A 22,420-nucleotide genomic window follows, 5' to 3' on the forward strand; every position below is an offset into this window, starting at 1 on the left:
TTATTTTATTTTTGTAATTATATATAAGAATAAATATGCAAATTAAAAACAATAGGACAAATACAATACAGTAAGAAATACTGTATTGTATACAGAAATTTAATTTAATTTAATTTAATCAAAGATTGGCAGCAAAAACAAAGTTAGATTAAGTCTATAAAATGCCTCTGCCTTATTTAATTTATTATGTAATTGTTGGAGGTTTGCATAAAGTGTATATTATAAAAATATGTAAATTATTAAAAACTAAGCTTATATTATTGACCCGACTTGCTTCATCCTCTGCAAAAAATAATAATAATTCTACACACTTACAAAATCGTTGCTTGCCATCAGCTAAATGTTCACTCCTGGTGTAAATTGCTCCACAGGAAACCATTGTGTCCATTCAAAATCTATTTGGACAAATATTTATGTTTAGTGTGAAAGGGCCTTTATGCTACAACCTTATTAGTTTTTGTTTTGTTTTTTCAAGTGCACAAATTAAAATATAAATCCCCATTTATGAGCACATATTATATCTGTTTATTCTGTTACTAATCTCTTAGCCTGAGCTAAAGCTGAAGTAGGGGATCAGAAGGTGGAAATCAGAAAGGATGTATGATAACCCACATTTATTTACTTAGTCTCCATGAATCTGTCAGTTCAAAGGCTCTCATCCACATCTGATAACCCAGTTCACACCCACCTCATATCATATGCCCTTTACGACTCAATACAGAAGACACATGCAGTGCAGAAATAACAGATGTGGAACAACCCCATGGCATCCAGGTACAACACAAGACCTGAAATCAACCTCTTTCTTCTTACAACTACAGCTCACAGCCTTTCATTTTTAATTGGACATGCCTTAGTATGACAAAGCACGTGCATCATCATATCATACTAAAAAGCTCCAAGTGTCAGAACCAGGAGGAGTCATTGATCTGAACCCAGAGACCTTTGTCTGTGTGCCAAGATCAAAGTGACTACCTCTTCTTAATCAACCACACAGCCGATGCGGTTATCTGCTGTGGCAATGCCAATCAAAACCTTTTATTACAACTGATGTGAAAAAAATGTCCAGATTTAAGGTTATCTGAGGTATCGCCATCCCATTTTTGAGAGGAACTCGCCAATCATTCACAGTCCCTCACACAGATGGAAGAGAAAAAGGTTATCTGTGCAATTCTCAGTGTGTGGGCTAAATTTGACAAAAAAGGGCAGATATAACCTGCATGAATAAACAGTATTATAAGGTAAGGCTGTTAAATAGCAGTCACAAACTAGTTTTTGTTAATACAATAAAGTTACGCCAAGTCTCTGACTCCTGGACCATAAGTACTGGTTCCCCCAAGGCTGTGTTCTTCCCCCTTTACTCTTCTCCCTTTAATTAACAGCTGCACCTCCAGTCACCAATCCGTCAAACTACTGACGTTGCGAATGACACCACCTTCATTGGGCTCATTTCTAAAAGGGATGAGTCTGCCTACAGGTGTTTGACCGTTTGGTGACCTGGTGCAGTCAGAACAACCTGGAGCTTAATGCTGAGAAAACAGTGGAGATGGTGGTAGACTTCAGGAAGAACACAGCACTATCATCCTGTGTGACTCCCCAGTCCATACTGAGAATCATCATCACCCAGGATCTCAAGTAGGTGCTGAACTTCAACTCTCCGATTAAAAAATTTACTTTCTACGGCAACTAAAGAAGTACAACCTACCAGAGACAATGATGGTGCACTTCTACACCTCCATCATCGAGTCCATATACTCACCTCTTTTATGACCATCTGGTACTGCTGCCAATGCCAAGGACAAAAGCAGGCTGCGGTGTGTCATTGACACTGCAGAGAAGATGATTGGGGGAAATCTGCTACCTCTTCAGAACCCATACGCTTCCAGGACCCTGAAGCGGGCAGCCCTCTTACCCCTCTCACAGTGGGCACAAACTGTTTGAGGCACTATCCTCCAACAGGAGGCTGAGGTCAATCAAGACTAATTCCTCACGCCACAAGAACAATTTCTTTCCATCCACAACTGGTCTCATTATCAATATCCAGGATCCACCACTATGGACATTACACATTAACAAAAAACCCAGCAATGTTGTCTCATGTGTTACATTAACACACATGCTATACTGTACCTTCTTACGTCAAACTGTGAGAATTTGCACTGCTCCTATTTTGCACATACTGCACTAATGCATAGTTAATGTTTCTAATTTTATTTTCCTATTTTTTTTGTACATTTATGCTCATACGGTTCTTGGCGTGATTCTGATTCTAAAAGGTGTATCACTACTGCATAATACCTTCCAATCCACCGTCTAATTTCTTTTTCCAATGACAGTATTTATTTAGTAGTAAACAAGGTGACTTTACCAGCTCCACCCACACGCCTGAATCCTCCTCTGGCCCCCATAAGATCATGGTTTTGTCCATTGAGGCAGAGAGCAGCCTCAGGGGCTGTTCCACTGAGTCACCTGCAGGGGGAGACAAGTAACAAAACACAGGCAGAGACAGGATAAATATAAAAAGGTAATACAAACAAAATAATACAATGTCAACAGGTCATTCATTTCACTGCACATTACAGTTTAATTAAGACACAAAATTAAATGAAAACATTCAGAAATACCTTTGACACATGGAGGTTGCCAGTGAATTCCATAAACCCAGTTTTCATGTCCAGCCAACACCGTTTCAAGACTCACAGCAAATTCTAGAGCACAAACATAGAGAAAGAAATAAACATAAGTTATGACAGTAATACACTATGTCTTTATTTATCGGTGAGGGGCAAATAAATAACTTGCACATTTTTCTTTACTTACGAAATAAAGTCTTTACTAGCCAGTCAAATTTTTGCATTTAGGTTATGGCAAGTTCATTTTTAGACTCTGATTACAAAACAATGTGTACGCAAAATTCATTGATTTTAAGTATCTATAAACCAAGCAATGGGTTCAACACTAAAAAGATAATCAAGCAGCTATTCAACTGAACAATAACCAATTTCTAGAAGTCATCACACAACTAAATTACAATCACGCAAAGCCTCCAGCCTCACCATCTCCAGACACTTGAAAGATGTTCTCCTTCATTTTAATAACAGCATCAGTCTGATGGTCCGGTTCAGCCACAGTCTTGGCAAACAGTCTCCACACTCTGATCAGACAGTCCTGTGAACAGCTGGCTAGCCACAGCTCTCCATCTACACATTCAGCAGTTCAAACACAAGTAAAGTAAAAGTAGTATGTGTAGTAGTAAAATTAGTAGAGAAAATAGTATGTGATGCTTTTCCGATTATATATTTAAGCAAGCGCCTTATTTTCACATGAGAGTGAAAATGACAATACCGGCTCCTTAGGATAGAGCGTTTTAAATCCTTGGACTGTTTTCACTGCCGTTACTGTATCATATGTATTATATGGGTCTTTGATTTGGATGGGACGTATTTCTTTTTAATAAATAGCCACTAAAATTACTTTTAGTTAACAAGTAGAAACTAAATAGTCAATTCGGTCAACTCCTGGTAGGTAGCTGGAAAGGAGAGACAGTCTACAACGCATTCTGTTATGAGTCATATACATTTGTTTTCCCAGAAGGCTGTCAAATTTTAAATATGTTTATCAATTACTGTAATATCTTAGCTAGCATTACCTAACAGCTAACAGACATTGCCGTTCAAAAGTTTGGGGTCGGTAAGATTTTTTAAAAACATTTTAAGAAGAATCTTATACTCATCAAGAATTCAATTATTTGATTAAAAACAATAATAAGTAAAAACAGTAAAGCTGGGAAATAGCATTGCAATTTACTTTTTTCAATTTTAAATATTCAATTTTATTTATTTTACAATGTAATTTATTCCTGTGATGCAAAGCTTAATTTTCAGCATCATTGCTCCAGTTTTCATTGTCACATGATCCTTCAGAAATCATCCTAATATGCTGATTTGATGGTCAAGAAACATTTCTTATTATCAATGTTGAAAACAGATTAATATGTTTGTGGAAACCTTGATACATGTTTTCAGGATTCTTTGATGAACATCATTTATTTGAAATAGAAATCTTTTGTAACATTATAAATGTCTTTACTCTAACTTTTGATCAATTTAAGAGTCCTTCCCAAGTACAAGTGTAGATGTCTTTAAAGCTACACGGTGTAGGATTTTCTCCCATCTAGCGGTGAAATTGTTTATGATTACCAACTGAATATTACTTTCTAGCCCCTCCCATCCCGAGGGCGTTTTAACTCCTACGGTGGCCGTATTATTTCAAATCTGCCGGCAGTCGCGAGTAATCTCCCCCTCGCATTCGTCACGGTGTCACTGAGTGTAAAAACGTGAAAGGGGAAGCTTTAATTTCCAGGTATGTCCCTCTTTGGCTAATGTATTTTCAAGATTGATGTGCAACATGGCTGCCGCCATTCGAGCGTCTTGCTCGTATGTATTATAAATGGCAGATTCTACGCTTACGAGAATAATTGATTAGTTGGTAGAAGTAATTACACATTAATGAGCACATATCATTTTGAAAGAACAAAGTGTTTTTTGCTAAGAATCAACTTAAAAAATTACAGTGTAGCTTTAAAAAAAACTCAAAATTGTTCAGACCTCATTCTGAAGGACTGAAGGCTACAAAGGTTAAATTTAGTTTTTGTTGTGTCTTTAATTATCAAAATCCTAAAACAGGCTTTATTTTAATCACACTAAATATAATATTTTCTTCCTAAGCACATTTATTCCATTCAGAAGTCCTACCTTTCGTGGCCCACTCCACACATCGGACCCAATCCTCATGTCCCGTCAGAGTCAGAAGCCTCTGAAACTAAACACAACCCCAGATAACATCCACACACCTACATGACAGACTTTACAGCATTAATATAAAGTACAGCCCCCTCAGTCTTACCTGTCCACTGAGCTGCACGTACAGGTGAACTCTGCTGTCGTCTCCTCCACAGGCGAGCACTGGAACTGCAAGAGATGGAATTATCCTCCTCGTTCACATGGACATACGAGGCAGGCAAGTGACTATTCACGCCATCAAGAAGCAAAATACAGCTACCGTCCAGGCGTGAATAATGTAAGAGGGCAGGCTAACGTCGCCCCAGGACATTTTTAAAGCACTGAATGAGATTTTAACCAGTGATAGGGATGGACAGTCCTGCAAATCAACACGGAGCTCCAGGCACAGCTTACCTCTGCTGCCTGGCAACAGCACCAAGGACACATCCATCATGAACCCACTCCCAAAAGATATGGTCTGGAGGCATTCAGCTAATGAAGAGAACACAAACACCAGAATCAACCCGTCTAACTCATAATGAATCCTTATGAAGAAAATAACAACTTGTTATTTTAAAGTAGGGTATTGCTAATCCAAAAAAATATATTGATATAAGACGAATTACCCAGAAAACCTAATAATGCACTCAAAATGAAGTTTGGGTTCTGCGTGACAGCTCATTAGATTGCTGTCAATTGAATGTTAGGGGTTGATGATGCAATTCATCATCATCATCATCGCATGACTCAAATTGTGTCAAAACAATACAGAAATATTGCATTTACCCAGCCATATATGGCTTTCACACACTCTGCAAAGAATTCATCACAAACTCTGGCCACTGAAATATCACTCTCTTTCTGAACAGAAAGAATGGACATCAGAAAGAAAGCAGTAGGATCAATTAATGATGCATGAGCTTTCGTTCATAGTTTGAGCTCTTAATTCTTGATTCATTGATCTTTAGGGAGAGACTTAAAGTTCCTTCAAGATTAGCCTCTTTTTATTACTTATGTAAATGTGACTTGTCTAAAGTCACTAAATACATGACATGCTCACATGTATTTGATATAGACATATTAAACATGTTGAATATACACTACCATTCAAAAGATTGGGCTGGGTATGATTTTTTTTTAAATGTTTTTGAAAAGAAAGTCTCTAATGCTCAGCAAGGCTGCGTTTATTTGATTTAAAAAAATACAAAAATTACTGTAATATTGTGAAATATTATTACAATTAAAAATAACTGGTTTCTATTTTAATGCCATTTAAAAGGTAATTTATTCCTGTGATGCAAAACTGATTTTCAGCATCATTCTTCAGTGTCACATGATCCTTCACAAATCATTCTAATATGCTGATTTGCTGCCCAAGAAAACAGTTATGCTGCTTAAAATGTTTGAGATACCTTTTTTCAGGATTATTTGAAAGTTATGCAGAAAGTTACATTAGTGAAAACATTTTATAATGTTACAAATTATTTCTGTCAATTTAATGCATCCTTGCTGAACAAATACATTTTTAAATCTTACTACATTTAAATGGTAGTGTACATTAAATATAAACAGATATTTAGAATATTTCAATTTGATGTACTATTTAATCTTTGTTGCTCTTGGTCGCAATCCATAGCAAATTCTACTTTATCCCTACAATGACAAATAAATAGATTTTGAACTACATGCACTGAATTTGAATTAAGGGCTAGTTATCATTTACAAGAACCGACCAGCAGATGTCAGGCTTGGAGAATTCGAAAAATCCTCAAACACTTATTAAAAAAATGCATTAATAGATTGAGAGCTTTCAATCCACACTCTCATGAAACGAAAGCTCACTTCTTATTTTACCTGTACCAGAGGTGCATGTCCAGAGTTTAACAGTGGAGTCAGATGATGCTGAGGCCACCAGTAAGTGAGAGGAGGACAGAGACACGGCGTCCACTGCACACACGGGCCCCGAGTGTCCTGAACACACTGCGCATGCTGTGAACTGAGCAGAAGAGGGACAAACTCAACTCAAATCACTATTAGTGTTCTTTTAATTAAGCTTTTATGATTATCCATTTATAGACAAATATACCAGAAGATAAGTTACTCAACAGAATATATATAATTGACACAGCTGAGTCATCCCTGTTCTGTAATAAAATGATTTATTTATTTATATTCATCGGTTATATTAATGTATTTTAAACGAATTTAATTTATTTAATATATATATATATATATTATTATTTTGGTATCCATTTATTTTAATATAATTAATAAAAAAAATACAGTTTTTCTCTAGAATTTTCCACGGACTTTCCCGTTTACTAACAGTTAGTAAGGGTGTTAGCATCACTAAGGATTTCTTAAAACAACGGATGTGTTGCAATATTTATAAATATTTGACTGCATAATTGTTTACTTTTTTACTATAGGTTTAATATTTGTGTCATATGTAATACTGTTTGTTATATTTTTTCTGGCACCAAGGAAAGCACTTCCTAATTTCATTGTACGTGAGTATAATGACAATAAAGGCTTTCTATTCTATTCTATTCTGTTCTATTCTATTCTCTTCGGCTGTTATTCCAAAGATATTATAAAACACTATAGATGGAAAGTGATACTGAGAGCATAGAACCAGAGTACATGGTTTTAAAACAAAATGGCAACATCAGTTCTAGTAAATTTATGTCAAATTAAAAAATATATATATTGTAAAAATGAAAAAATATATATCTTTAAAGGTTGGTGATTTAATATTTTATGATATATTAAGAAAATACTGTACAATGAAAAAAAAGTACTGCATAACAGAAAGGACCCAATTATGTTGTCAGCATAAGTATTTCTATTTATTGTTATTGTAAACACATACCTTCCCATCCTGCTTCTCCCAAACAATAACATTATTATCTGACCCACCAGATACCAGCTGGGTTTCCGGACCTACAGAAACAGACAGCTTACATTAATGCAAGTTTCTTTGTTTTATTGTGTCTGGCCGTGACAGAAAGTTGAAATATAATGTCTATATGCATAAAGATAATTTATTAATGATGGTTAAAGTCAAAGACTTACTGCAATCTTGTTTATGAACCCACTGGACAGCATTCACCCTTCCAGTATGTTTATTAAGCAACTCGACGATCCTTATTTCCTGATGACAATCAATAAAAAATAAATTAGGGTGAAACAATCCTGTCACAGTATCAGTGACCTGTCACATCTTATTTGACAGTTCACTAAACACATTTAGTGTTAAACTGCTTTATCACAAGGTACACTTACATTATCTTTGAGTTTTAAGTTTGCACATCATTGCATTAAAGAATCGGAACATGTGTAAGTACATAATGTAAGTGTAATAATAATATGCCACAGTGGTGCATCAGCATCATTTCAACTAAATAAATAATCATTCAGGCGGTACCTGTGGATTATAAAGGGCAACTGAATTGCATGTCCCAAATGCGATGAGACCTCCTCTGCCCCAAGACACAACATTGGGAGTGCGATTAGCACAACAAGAGACATGACATGTGTCCATTACAGGCGCTGACATCTTCGACGCTGCTGTGTGTTACAGTTAAAAAGAACCGGGAGAATATGCCATGATAGTAGTTCCTGAAATTTGTAGTAGAATTAGGTTTCTCTGATAATACAGTTGAATGGGATTGAAAAACAATTGGTATACATTTATTATTATATAAAGTAAATATGCACGACACAGTGATGCAAAATTCCGCCAAAATTAGTGTAACCGGATGTAAATTCAGAGCGGACGCCGGACGGGTTTTTTTGTGTGTAGCTTAATTTGTCGTCCGGCTTCAAGCGTCTCTGTTTGGGTCTGACCAGACTCTCTTTTTCTCTAAAGTTTTTTCTTTCTTTTTGAGATAATCGCTGTTTTAAGCGGTGGATATTGACATGGAAGACAGTGAAAAGAAAGCCCCATCAGTAATCGAGCGATATTTCACACGCTGGTATAGAACAGGTGATATGTGCTGATCAGTATTGTCTGCTGCTATCAATTGATATTATTAGCTTAGTTAATGCATGTTCAGGTTAGCATTTTGAAGCGTGATTTTCTTTAAATATATACACTATGCTTTTTAAACATGTTGATTAATTACTGTGTTTGGTGTAAATACTGACGCAGATCTGAAGGGAAAAGTATGTGAGGATCACTGCATTCTACAGCACTCCAACAGGTAGGCCTAGATATATTATATAGCCTATATTTATTCCCTCTTTACTGTGAAGTTTTGATAGTGTTTCTTCAACTACTTACACTTTTACAGGGTTCTTCTTGTTATGTGAATATCAAAACTCATAACAAATACATTTTATGTATATTCAAATCTGTACATAAATCCCAGATCCTGCCTTTCAATCTTAGTCTATAAAAAAAACAACCATGTTTATTGTATGAAATGGTTTATATACATTTTATTTTTTACAGAAATTACAGTTGCATATCGATCTGAATATATAATCTGAGACATGGATTGAAATGACACCATGCATGACATGTCTACTTTATTTATAAGTGTCCATTGCTTTGGAATCTGTGTCAGGTTGCTGTTTTGGTTTCTAGTTTGTTTCATTTGTTATCGTCATGCATTGATGGGGATTTGATATGTTGAGTTTTTTGATATGTTGAGGTTTTTCTTTTTTTATTATTGTTGAGGGGGCAGGAAATATAAGATATTCTTCACCCTGCCTCCTTTTCATCATGGTTTTATAAATTATATATATGAGGATGATGAAGTAAGTTATGTTGGAAAAATATCCATGAATGAAATAAACATAAATGCCATTATCTCTAAATTCACATTTTCTTCTCATCAGAATATGCGTCATCACACTTGCAGAGTCTCATCCTATCCTTCAGAATGGACGAAAAATTAAAACCATAAACTACCAGATCAGTGATGGATGCAGCCGTCTGAAGAACAAAGTGTCTGGAAAGTCAAAGCGAGTGGGTACCTTTGAATTTAATGATAATTGTGATTAATTACTAATACATCTTAATTTACTCTTTTCCTGAACATTATAATATATTATGTACAATTTATTCTGCAGGGTGGTCAGTTCCTGACAGAGTTTGCACCACTGTGTAGAATAACGTGTACAGATGAACAGGAATACACCATATACAGGTCAGTTATAAAGAGCGCCACTGGATATATATCACATTCAGTTCCTATAATCATAAAATGATCTCAATTCAACCTATATTTTCACAGCTGTATCAGAGGACGTCTCCTAGAAGTAAATGAAGCCATTATGAACAAGCCGGATCTATTATTGGAAAAGGTGAGCATCTGTATAAATCAAAACTCACAGTACATCTTAAAAAAAAAATCCTTTTTTCAAACCTAAGACTTAAGCATTCATTCTTTTTGGCACAGCCTTCCACAGAAGGATACATTGCGGTTATATTACCTAAATTTGAAGAGAGTAAGAGCATCACCGAGGGCCTTCTGACCAGAGAACAATATGAGGAGGTTATCGTGAAAAGAAACCAACAAGAAGAGCCTTGCTGAGATCAACTTGCACTTTGAAGCTGCTGACTGCTGAGTCTCCTTAGAGGAATAATTGCTTCAAGCAGGTGAGAACGTCTATGGCATCATGGCTTTGTGCCACTTAAATTCAAAAATGACGACTTGAAGGAATGAAGACCTGTCTGCTGGATCCAGAACAGTCTTGGATTTCACTGTGTTGGACCATTATTCATGAGATGCCCAAATATGCCATTTTCATGGTTATTGTTTAGTTTGTTTCATTAAGAACTATTTTCATTTGAGGAGGAACAAGTCTATATCCTCACAGACATTATTTTCCTTCTGGTTGCTATAAAACTGCTGGAGATCATTGTAGTTTTGAGCAAATGCTAAATAAAGGAACAGCTCTCTTCTGGGCAGATTCCCATTGAACTGGCTCTCATACTGTCTGTATGTTCATGTATTGCACCGTTCATATGCTATGTGTGTATGTTTTGTTTTTAATCAATCAATTTTACACATTAACCCAAACTAAGGTCAGTGCTCTCAAAACAATAAATAGCCATGTGAACATTTTGTAATTTTCCCAAACAAGAGTTTGCACTTTATATAGATAAATTACATACAGTACATCACAAGCAAAATGTACAATACCATTTTAAAAGTAATATTGGTCTTCAGCAAGGGTGCATTAAGTTGATCAAAAGCGACAGTAAACATTTATTATATTACAAAATGTTTTCAACACTTATATTAATAAATATTTCATGACGGAATTTTTGAAGGATCATGTGACACTGAAGACTTGAGTAAGGAATCCATCGCAGGAATAAATTATATTCTAAAATATTTTATCAAATAAATGCAGCCTTGTTGAGCATAAGTGAAAACTTACTGAATCTTGTGATCCGTATTGTGTGTAAATGTATTTTCAATAAGATTGTGTCCATAACTGAAAATGTAGGCTACCCAACAGAGAACACCAGTGTTGTACTCGAGTCGAGACCGAGACCAGAGAGAGTCGAGTCGAGACCGAGACCAGAGAGGTTGGATAACCTAAGGTTGGGTCTAAAAACCAGACCTAAAGATATCTTCAAGAATATGTAAAATATTTGGTGGTAACAATAAAATTGGCACCATACTCAAACAGTAAATCAAATATACCATGGAATCATGTACACTGTACACATCACATCTGACCAGGCTCCTGCTGCATTTGCGATGCGTGAACGTTAGTCTCAAGTCATGCGCAGTTGCGCACAAGAAAGTCAGCAATCATTGGACGTTTCAATCAAACAACAATTTAAAGAAATATTAACATACAGTAACAATCATGAAATATTTTGAATGGGACTCGAGTGTCCTAATATGTTCGAGTACGAGTCAATTCCGAGTCAAAATGCACACGAGTCCATGACAAGACCGAGACCATTAAAATATGGTCTTGAGACCGAGTCCGACTCTCGAGTACACAACACTGGAGAACACTTTAATAGTTTTGAAGTTAGTATGTGCTTTAATAAATGTGTTAATTGAAGAGAATAAGTACTTCATAGATAAATTGGATGACCTTAGTGTAAAACTGACTTAGTAAGAAATGTGTAAAACCTCAGATGTCATGTTTTGTGCATAAATAAATCACTCAGTCATTAATATTTTAAGAAAAATAACGTATATTTAGATTTTTTTTCTGATTTAACAATCATTCAATGGTCCAACACTAACACAACTTGAGGTCATAGCTGCACAATCATCTCTAAAGCTTATGGTTTGACTGACTGCAGTATAAATCAGAGGAACATTTTAGCAAAGTATCAACTACAATTGGTGTGTGAGTGGAAACCCAATTCTGAAGAGCCTTTTAATCTGTGCCACACTAAAAAGTTGCTCTTCAGTACACGACAGCCTAAAGTTAAACTATTGATTTACATACCTTCTTCACTCTAACCTTTTAGGTTAATGTACCAAAGCTTGATTTTACATTGTTAGGATTGAAGTAAAAATAGAAATCACAGTGACCTACAAGGCAGTCAATACTATTACAAGAAAGTAAACTTAAAGGGACAGTTCAGCCGAAAATGAAAACACTGTCGTCATTTACTCACCCTCATGTCAATCCAAACCTTTATGATCTTCTGTGGAACATAGAAGATATTTTTTTAAATACATTTCAACTGTTTTTGTCCATACAACGACCCAATGACTTGCATTATATGGATAAAAAATGTGGAACTTCAAAATACTGCCCAGCCAAAAAAAAAAAAAAAAAAGCTGTTTGGATTTAAATAGGCAAAAGCTTAAGAGTCTATGATTGGATAATTATTGTGATTATTATGTTTCTAGTATGTTATATGTTTGGCAGCAGTTCTTCTAACCCTAACTGATGGAGTGTGTAGCTTTTCATTTCTTAAACAACCATGTAGGAAGACGCATAAAGGTCATATTCCAGGAAGACAATGTCAAGATTCATCAGGCTCAAACTGTAAAAGAATGGTTGGGAGGGAGTGTGAAGAATCATTTTCACACATGAATCGGCACCTCTGAGTCCAGACATCACAAGTCACAACATTTATTTCCATCAAGAGATGAATACATTTTTGCAAGGTAATGCAAGAGTCCAGCACTCTGTAAAGTTTCCTCCAGCACATCCCAAAGACTTTCAATGAATTTTAGAGGAAAAGATTCTTCATGCTCCATCCCAATCATTCTTTCACAGTTTGAGCCTGATGAATCTTGACATTGTCATCCTGGAATATGACCATGATGTGTCTTCCTACATGGTTGTTTATGAAATGAAAAGCTATTTGCCCATTTAAATCCAAACAGTGACTTATTTTTTTGGCCGGGCGGTGTATCTTGTTTTGTGTTTGACAGAATAAAAGTCATACAGGTTTAGAACGACATGAGGGTGAAAAAAAAAAACATTTTAGGATGAACTGTCTCTAAAAGTGGAAATGGTATTTTTCATTAACATCCTTCAGAAATGCCTCTTTGGAAAGTACCTTCCCTTGCTGTAAACTCTCAAACAGAACACAAAGATGCTAACTTCTCATAGTAATATCCAAAGTCACTGAAGTTGAGTCTTACAGCCTTGAGCAGACTGCCATGTGGCAAGACCAGTGTAGGAAGATGATTAAAACTGGATATATTTGGCATCAACTTGAACATGAGGCAGTTATGTTAAATACAGTGTGCAGTTTTTTTGCATCAAAACTTTTTAGAATGTACACCTCAATGTTGGCTGATCACGAGAAACGCCGTTGAATATTGTTTCGGTTAAAACCGTAGCTTATTTACCAGCCATTACATTTGAAACAGTTGCATAATGACTTCAACACATGCAATGAAGGGTTTTTCTTCAATATCTTTTGGTATCTGGAATGAGCCTGGTAATGCTAACACTATCGTACACCACAAAGCGAATGGGCAGAATCACAAAGAATGGCACGTTGTGAGCGAGTGCATTGCCATACACTGTGTATGGGAGAACAGGCAGGATCGCCTTTGGTTTTCAGATCTATTTGCTCTCCAGGAATGTTAGATTGGCCATGTGCTGCTCCAGGGATTTGACCCCAAAGCCGTTGGAGCTTTTGCCGTTCAGAGTTTCCTCGCTGACAGGCGTGCTCGGCTGCTTCTCCCTCCAGTGCTGAGGAGAAGACAGGCAACTGCATTCGGACTGACACTGGAATTAAAGGTAGAAGGTTAAATACAAACATGCTAGGATTTGATCATATACATTTTTTAAAGTCACCATGTGTCAAAGGAAATGGAGTCTTCTCTTCTAAACAATTAGATAAAGATCTAAATGATAAGAAAAGATTTAGAGAATTACAGATCTTTGAAAATCTCTAGGGGCCATGAAGTTTTCATAAGGTGACAAAAACACCAAACTTTTTCTTACAGGTTTACCACATCCTGTAAAGGTGATGCATGTTGCATTCTGTGTGTGGGTGAATTTGGGTTCTGAGGGACAAGAACATTGTTGTGTGTGACTGCCACATATAAAGATAAATATAAATTAAATTAAATTTCACAAACATAAATAAATAAAATGTCTAGAAAGGTAGAAAACTGATTTGTGTATTGCAAATGCCATTGACGCAAACAGAAAAGTGTTGAAGCAGGTATATAAAGCAATTGACGCAAGTAATGTAACAATTAAGGCACGTAGGAAATAAGTAGCATGTGCGTAAATGTAGAGATTAGTGATTATAATAAGAGATCTTTTGGAGAGAGGGAGAGAGCATACAAGCAAGCGGAAGCCAGCTACAAAACCACAACATCAAGAGAAGACGCCTGACATTCTTAGAGAAGAACACATACACTGAACAGAGATGGGGTACGCCTTAAAATGTAATTGTGTATCTGGCCCATGGAACTTCCAGCTTGCAGAGAGGGGTGTATTTAGCTTTTGTCTATGCAAGAAATAATAAAATGAGGACTGCCCTCAAACTCTGATAGTATAGCCTCAGTCTGATCATTGCTGTAGAGTGAGAATTCATTTTGGGTATCATGAGATGACTGTCTGAAAAAGATAGATTTGTATAACGATATCCCGACAGGCTTTACAAAGTCGGTCATGGTTGCCAAGCAGTCGCAATAGTGTGGGCCGTGGGAGTGCATAAGCAGGCATAGCTGTCCTCTGAGGGCGAAGAGCAAGCTGTGGTGCACTGAACGGAAGGCTAACCCACACCACCCAGGTAGGCTTGGTTGTGCTTGGTTAGTGATCAGAGTAGACCCTGAGATAATATAATCTGAAAGAGAGAATATTATACGCCTACCTGACTCCTCCTGAATCTTTAAAGGTACACCTTTTACAGGAGTTGAGTAATATAAATAGAGGAAGTGGCTCATGACCAAGATAGAGTTGCGTGGTCGCGGTAGAAACCACCCGGAGGGTGACGCAGCACACATGACATCAAAATGAACAGGTCTTATTATTTATGGAATAATGCAGTATTTATTGTAAATTATTTATCCATGCACATCATTGGGGTTTTTTTATTATTCATGTGCCATCGTAACCCCTCCCTCTTGCAGTGATATCTCTTCTCTGATGACGTGTTCACTGGTGTGAGTGCGGGGCAAATTAACGGTCAAATCAATTCCCAATGGACAAAATCAAGTCCTGCCCTACTTTTTTTTCTTGTTTGAAAAGCCGTTTTCGTAAAATATATTTTCTGAATATTTATTTAATTTTAAAGCTTAACTATAAGTTTGTATTAGATGACATGAAGGTAATATAAACATAAAAATATATATAAATGAGCAAACATAATTAAATATATAATATATACCGATACCAATACATTTACAAAAACAAAATAATAATCCCAGATCTTCATGCTGCTACCAACCTTTCTGATGAGCTTATTACAGATCGGCAGTAAGTAGACCACCACACTCAAGATGCCTTTGGTATTCTGTATGGATGAGTCGACCTGAAAAAGACGAGAAACAGATGCATCATTAGCTGACCAAACTACCCAAAATAAAAAAATATAACAAGTACAACATGGCTGCTTGTTTGGGCTCACATTTCAGCCAAGCTATCATTTTGCTGCGACAAAAATCTATACATATCTGACAGGTGATTTGTGGAACAGACTGGTTCACACATAATTGTTTTTTCTAAATAAAATGCTTGGAAACCATGCGAGGGCGAGACATGCTGGGAGATTCTGATTGAGCTTGTTTTCCGGAGATCGTTTTCTTGGTTTTCACAGCACGACACAAACATAGCTTCTATAAACCTATTTAAACCCGCCTTTGGCTGTGACCTTTGCTTTATCAAAACAGAAGGATGACCCTAGACAGCATGCCATTTTATCGGGTTAAATGGAGTCACGATAGAGTAAGGTCAGGGTCTTTGCAAGAGAAACAGATTTATTATCTAATCACATGTGGCAGTGACCTGTGTCTATATCGTTCTCTTTAAATGCCTATATTAAGATTCATCTATCTAATTTGAATCATCCAATTCTAATTTATAAATTAAAGTGAATTACTGGATTAAATTGTCAAGTCAAACAAACAAAATCCCTATTTATGTCTCATCTGCTCCATTCACTCACTGATTCACAAGCACAGGCCTGAGGTTATATTGCATTACCTTCTGAAAGATGGCGCTCTTCCCCTGAACCGGAGTCTTGGCACAGACCTGAAGCTGTTGACATGCGGCTGACAGCTTCTCTGTCTCAGATATAATAAGCATTCGGTCTTCATCCAGCAGCTATAACACAGACACAATATATTGCCATAACATTTAAAGTACTGTCACATGAGAGATGAGAAGTCTAAACAAATTCTAACGCAGTGGCTGTTTTGCTAGGGGACTCATTTTTTTACATTAGACATCAAGTTTTTTAAATATGCAAAAGTATTAACATGACAGGCTGAATAGGACAATTAATTAAAAATTATATATACTGTATATCTATATGAAATTATGCAAATTTTATTATTTTATTTGTATATATTATATATATTTATTTCAGATAATACACATATAATAAAATAAAATAACTTTTGAAACTGAGCTATATATATATATATATATATATATATATATATATATATATATATATATATATATATATATATATATATATATAGTTATATATAGTTATATTTTATACTCTTTTTTTTTTTATTGTGGTGTATTGTATTCTATGCATATAGCATTGTTTTTCCTTCTTTCTATGACCTTTTCAGGACTTCCTGAGGCAAGGACAAATTTAACAATCTAATTGCCCTAATTGAGACTTGCACCCAAAACTGCATTAGGTTTGCCAAAGTGAGGTAATTGCTGGATTTGAACCGATGGATAAATAAGTGGACGTAAGCAATCTGTATTAGCTGTACTCAGATAGCAGCTGGGGAAATGCATTGTGGGTCAGGCATGTTTGCAATTATTAATCAAACCGTGCGGTGTACCACAGGTGTCAGGCTCTGTGATTATGGATGTGTGGCCCCTGTCCGCCCCAGCCGAGCAGGGGTTAACTAACACTGATAACCATGTCTCTGTGGTCCCGATGAGATGGATGGCAGTCATTACAGTCCTTTATTTACAGGCATCTAATTAAACTGGTACATAAAGGACTGATGTGCACGCCGGCTGTGTTACCTGTGTGGAGAGAGTGTGGAGGATTGGGCACAGCTGGAGACCTTGGTCTGACAACACCTAAAAAAAATCAATCCATAATGTAAGACCTGATTGTACCAGAGTAAAATTTACACAATTTGGATAAACAGGATTATGAAATAAAGTGATTAAAAATCACACAAATTAGTTAAAGGTGCATCAAGATTTACACTGTACACTGGCACAAGATAAAGACTCGGGTCATTTCAGTGGCCTGTTGAGATCACATGACCAACTGAATACTATTAAAGTTACTTTCAATGAAAGTCAGTTCTCTCCGTGCAGCTAATGAGGGCATCCAAGACCAGACTTAAATGGGGAAATCCTGCAATCTCACAAAACTACTCGTCTCACTCGCATTTAAATTAAATATTTCAAATTAGCAACCAGATCTGACATGGACCATCTCATAAATGTTGTTTCTTATGCTGAAATAAATTATTATTATTATTTTTTTAACTATATTTAAGTTGGTCCAGTCAATGCACACGTGCAGTTCAACACAAGACTTATTTCACCATATTTCATGTTGCACATTCTCCCATTCATAGTAATGAGTGCACCAAAGCCTTTGTTACTATTTAATCTATTTCATCAGTATAATCTCCAATATCACTGCTGCTTTAGCCAGCAAAACCTAAATGAAAAATTATTTACCGCACTGAAATTGAAGACTGAAATCTCAGTGAAAATGTCAAAATGACAAAAGCAGCATTCAGGAGTCAAATACAAAGGTTAGTGTCACGCTGTGTCATGTTTAATAATAATTACCAGGAGATTATTTTCGGAGCGGGTCGGATCTTCAGAAACTGGTCGTTACTATAGCAATGCTCATAACATCAAAATTGATCCATATCGGAAAAATACCATAATTACCACAGCAAAATACTTAATCGCTATATTAAATCACCTCTTTTTGCTCTTGCACAGTTGTAAAGAACAAATCGAATCAGGTAACTGTCATACAAAATGGCATATATGTATAGAGGTACGTAGTAGACGTTTTAATGTATGGTTGCCGCTGTTTTGACAGAACAAACATAAGTTTGAGAATTTGTTTCTTTAAATTATGAGTTTCCAAGTTGTAATTGTGAGTTTGACGAGATCTGTTTACTAGTAGGAAACTCATAATTATGGCAATTGCAAAAGTGAATTCAGTGAATCAGAAAAGGCCATTAAAAGAGGTACGTATTAGTGCCCCTTTTATGCTATTTTAAAAGTTCCTAATTTAGTTTTGGAGGTCTCCTACAATAGATTTGCATGCATCCAAGGTCAAAAGATTGTACTTTACTTTAATTTTCTCAAATTATACATCATAGCATCAGCTCTATTCTTGGTTCAAACAAGGATTCAGTCTCTCTCCTTTCCGAGGGCCTACTCTGCTCTGATTGGTCAGACGGCCCAGTCTGTTGTGATTGGTCTACAGCTTTCAGTGCATGTCAGGAACCAAATTCCCATTTTCATATCTGAATTGTAGCCACGGACGTTTCATTAGCACTTGTATACACAGCGATAGGAACCAGTTCGAACGAGAGTCCTCATCCTTTGGAAGTGCATGGAAAGTGGATTTGCTTTCGCAGCGCAGAAAACAGCGTCTTTCCCAAAATGTCGACAACGCGAACCAAACTCTTCCAGGCCTCAGCTACAACTATTGTGTTTGAGGGCGGGTCAAAGTAGATGTTGTTCATGGGCAGCCAATGAAGACCATATGCTGCCATTATGAAGATTTGTTACAAACCTACATAGGTTCATACGTTTTTTTGCAGTTAAGAAACGATTCTTTATTTGGGGAGGTAATAACTCTAATTAACGTGCACTTAGATATTTGAAACTTTGCAGACCTTTTACATTCACAAACAGCTATATTACACACTAAATGAAAGGTAACATCCAAAAAGGCATAATGGGGCACTTTAAGAGAACTTTGCAGTGCTGTTCTACTGTGATGTTGAGCAGGCTTGCTCTGTCAGATAAGAGGGTGTTAAGAGGAAGGTGGTGTGTTTGGATGGAGGTCAGCGTACCCTCTGCTAATAGAAAGACACACTGCCTAATAAGCATTTCCTTCCCATTTACAGCATACAACCATCACAGTATCTCACAGACAAATGACAGCTGGCCCTTCTAATAATATATCGATCCATCTTTTCCAGGGGACTCATCGCTCCTAATGACACCTCGAACAGATTCAATTAAAAAACCTACGAATGCTGGCTTACCTCAGCTTGGTGGAATAGATCCAAAGTTGTCTTTAGCAGGCCTTCCCCCCTAAATCACAGATGGAAAAACAGCAGAGTTAATAAAACATCCTTAAAGATCCATAAAACTGATTGTGTAGGTTGACAGAGAGTAGAAAAACAACATGGTTTTGTTTTTCTGAACAGACATTTTTCAGAAAGCTTAAACTTTCCAGCACACTGTGCTTAATTTCCTGTGTAATATACTATAGCACTACTCAAACCAATCTGATAATCTGACTATAAAGTTTATGAAAAGGGAGTTACCTGGTGAAGAGGTACATGGAATAAGCCATGCTGGATATGATCTGACCCAGTCGAACAATCTCATGGTCCTGCTCGTCCCAGCGCTCCACCTCTGAGTCCACATCTGAGGTGAGGAGACACAGTTCCAGCCCCAGCTTAGCAATAGTTGTTTGCTCCTGAATAGATCAAAAGTAGTAAAACTTAAATTACAATTATAATGAAACCGAAAATATAAATATTAAAGCAAATTCAATATATTAAGTACTATAATAGTATCTAAATAATATAAAAATATATAATATACTAAAATAACACTGCATATCATCATGTAAGACTACAAGATGCAATGATTTGTAAAGTTGACTTTTAAATGAAATAATTTTGTGACAAAATTCATAAATAAAACTAAATAATTCTGTTTTATCACACTTATACTTATTAGTTGTCCATTTTAGTTCTTTAAATCTTAATTAACTTCCATTATAGCTTACGTTATGTCAAGTCCAGGTCATTATAGACACTTATAGACAATTATTGGGTTTTGGGGGTCATGGACTGAAAATGCAAATATTATCATCTACATATGGAAATGGAATGGCAAACAGCTATATAATTTGCAGGACAAAAACAAGAGAATCAGAAATAGAGCATGCCAGAAAAATTTTCAACCCATTTAATTAACATTAATCCAACTTCTGGTCACATATGGCCAACTTCTGATCATTTTATTATGAGAAATTGTACCTCAGCATCAAGTTTGGCAGCCTTGACTGTCTTCAGGTTAGCAGAGTGTTTCTAGAGAACAGATGAATCAGTAAATATAATGAAGGACATGATATGGAAAGAGAAATTTGTAATAAAATCATAATTGCTCGTGAGACTCACCCCTGGTCTTGGAAGAGACAGATATGTTTTCTTATCACCTAAAATGAGGTAGACATTTTATGTATTAAAACCAAAAATATCCATAACATTAAAATATGCAAACAGAACCCTATAAAACATGATTCAAATGTACGTCTAGCCTAAAAATGGCTGTGTATTATGATGTGGATGAACAGATACAAAGGCATGATCTTGGGGGGTGACAGTTTGTTTTGGGAAATATCTTGGTTGGCACTGATGATGACTGGGAATCTCTCATCTGGAACAAAACATCTCCCCAGGCACCGGATTTCTGTCATGTTACTGATGCCTTCCTTCAAACTCTGACAAATATTGTTCCTACATAAAGCGTTTTCTGCACTGCCATGAGAAAACCACAGTTTCACTCGGGAAGAGTCGACATCGCTCAAAACACATCCTTGAGCGGTATGTCCAAATACAGATGGGCGAAAGGACTTTCACAGACCTGTAATCTCGGTGGGACCGCTGCAGTGCGCCCATAACCTTGCCTACAGAGGTTTATCCAGCCTCTATTCAATTATCTCATGTGAGGGATGTGGATGCAGTGTAAATGTCAAAGCCGCACATCCTTAGCGGATGGAAAAGATAGCAATCTGGCCATGAGGAAAAAGACCTTTAAAAACTGTTATCGCTGCCCTGCCCATAGGCATGAGCAAATGCATTTTGTGCACCTGAAAATAATTTCTACTAAATGGAATCAAAGCACCCTTAGAAGCCAGAATACAATACTGTAGTATCTACTGTGGTAGTGTGGTAAACACAGATAACATAAAAGACATACAGGCGCTTCGTATCATGGGCTGGAAGAAGCTGCAAGAAGGACCTGTTCGAGTTTGTAGTCCTATAAGACTGAACAGCTTGATTGATGTACCTCTGCGGCCCTCAAACACATCACTGATCTCCTTCAGTAGGATGGCCATGTCGCACAGCTGGGACTCCCAGGCCTCGCAAAACACATCCAGGTTTTCTTTGGCTATCTTGCTTGTGGGGTGCAGAGCAAGGGTCTGTGCCGCTGAGATGATCTGAGAGGAGAAATTAAGAGGAAACAGCGCTCTGATTTTAGAGATCTATTTTCAAGATCTTTCTCACCAATTTTAAATACATGACCATTAAAAAATGTTAGGGTCAGTAAGATTTTTTTTAAAGGAATTATTACCTTTATTCTGCAAGGACAGATTAATTTGATCAAAAGTAACAAAAGACAAATGTTACAAAATATTTCTATTTCAAATAAATGCTGTTCCTATTCCAAAATCCTGAAAAAAATGATCATAAAAAAACAGTTTTTAACGTTGATAGATAATAATAAATGGTTCTTGAGCATCAAATCAGCATATTAGAATGCTTTTCTGAATCATGTGACAGTGAAGACTGGAGTAATGGCTGCTGAAAATGTATTTATTCCATCACAGGAATAGAAAGCAGATACTTTAAATTGTAGTCATATTTTATAATATTACTGTTTTCACTTTATTTTGATCAAATGAATGCAGCCTTGGTGAGCAGAAGAGACTTTCTTTCAAAAACATTTTAACTTTTGAACTGAAGTGTAATTTTTATGTGACTGCATAATTCGACTCCTGTGCAACATCTGAATATCAATATTCA

The 22,420-nt window shown here is 36.3% G+C and overlaps 3 protein-coding genes across 6 annotated transcripts in view; 1 reads left to right on the forward strand and 2 right to left on the reverse strand.

Moving 5' to 3' along the window:
- The window catches only part of elp2 (elongator acetyltransferase complex subunit 2), a 23,210-nt gene extending 14,609 nt beyond the window's left edge, over positions 1-8,601 (reverse strand). The window contains exons 1-10 of one of the 3 annotated variants that reach the window (XM_081376083.1): positions 8,209-8,601; positions 7,857-7,935; positions 7,654-7,724; positions 6,636-6,777; positions 5,196-5,273; positions 4,906-4,970; positions 4,755-4,821; positions 3,057-3,200; positions 2,625-2,708; positions 2,369-2,469 (exon numbers count right to left, since the gene is read on the reverse strand). In XM_081376083.1, coding sequence (XP_081232209.1) covers positions 2,369-2,469; positions 2,625-2,708; positions 3,057-3,200; positions 4,755-4,821; positions 4,906-4,970; positions 5,196-5,273; positions 6,636-6,777; positions 7,654-7,724; positions 7,857-7,935; positions 8,209-8,340 — 963 coding nt within the window. In that variant the 5' untranslated portion in view covers positions 8,341-8,601. Of the gene's footprint in view, positions 1-2,368; positions 2,470-2,624; positions 2,709-3,056; positions 3,201-4,754; positions 4,822-4,905; positions 4,971-5,195; positions 5,274-6,623; positions 6,778-7,653; positions 7,725-7,856; positions 7,936-8,208 lie in introns of all 3 variants that reach the window. The other 2 variants (XM_081376082.1, XM_081376084.1) reach the window with 2 other exon arrangements.
- On the forward strand, positions 8,345-11,941 carry abitram (actin binding transcription modulator). The gene is made up of 6 exons (XM_081376087.1): positions 8,345-8,769; positions 8,935-8,986; positions 9,627-9,756; positions 9,861-9,937; positions 10,025-10,094; positions 10,190-11,941. The coding sequence occupies exons 1-6, from the start codon at positions 8,703-8,705 to the stop codon at positions 10,322-10,324; spliced, it is 531 nt and encodes a 176-aa protein (XP_081232213.1). The 5' UTR covers positions 8,345-8,702; the 3' UTR covers positions 10,325-11,941.
- Positions 11,942-22,420, reverse strand: part of ctnnal1 (catenin (cadherin-associated protein), alpha-like 1) — a 57,188-nt gene continuing 46,709 nt past the window's right edge. For both annotated transcript variants that reach the window (XM_081376086.1, XM_081376085.1), the window contains exons 11-19: positions 21,684-21,834; positions 20,792-20,829; positions 20,651-20,701; positions 19,928-20,082; positions 19,643-19,691; positions 17,409-17,465; positions 16,395-16,514; positions 15,640-15,723; positions 11,942-13,964 (exon numbers count right to left, since the gene is read on the reverse strand). In XM_081376086.1, coding sequence (XP_081232212.1) covers positions 13,800-13,964; positions 15,640-15,723; positions 16,395-16,514; positions 17,409-17,465; positions 19,643-19,691; positions 19,928-20,082; positions 20,651-20,701; positions 20,792-20,829; positions 21,684-21,834 — 870 coding nt within the window. In that variant the 3' untranslated portion in view covers positions 11,942-13,799. The remainder of the gene's footprint in view (positions 13,965-15,639; positions 15,724-16,394; positions 16,515-17,408; positions 17,466-19,642; positions 19,692-19,927; positions 20,083-20,650; positions 20,702-20,791; positions 20,830-21,683; positions 21,835-22,420) is intronic.

Source organism: Scardinius erythrophthalmus (assembly GCF_964197995.2).
Source record: "Scardinius erythrophthalmus genome assembly, chromosome: 10".
NCBI lineage: Eukaryota > Metazoa > Chordata > Actinopteri > Cypriniformes > Leuciscidae > Scardinius > Scardinius erythrophthalmus.

Bases quoted from the DNA above. Each gene is read 5' to 3' on its own strand.
- abitram (XM_081376087.1), top strand. From the start codon at position 8,703: ATGGAAGACAGTGAAAAGAAAGCCCCATCAGTAATCGAGCGATATTTC. The intron at 8,987-9,626 runs GTAGGCCTAGAT...TCTTCTCATCAG, and splicing joins ATTCTACAGCACTCCAACAG to AATATGCGTCATCACACTTG. The intron at 9,757-9,860 runs GTGGGTACCTTT...TTTATTCTGCAG, and splicing joins TGTCTGGAAAGTCAAAGCGA to GGTGGTCAGTTCCTGACAGA.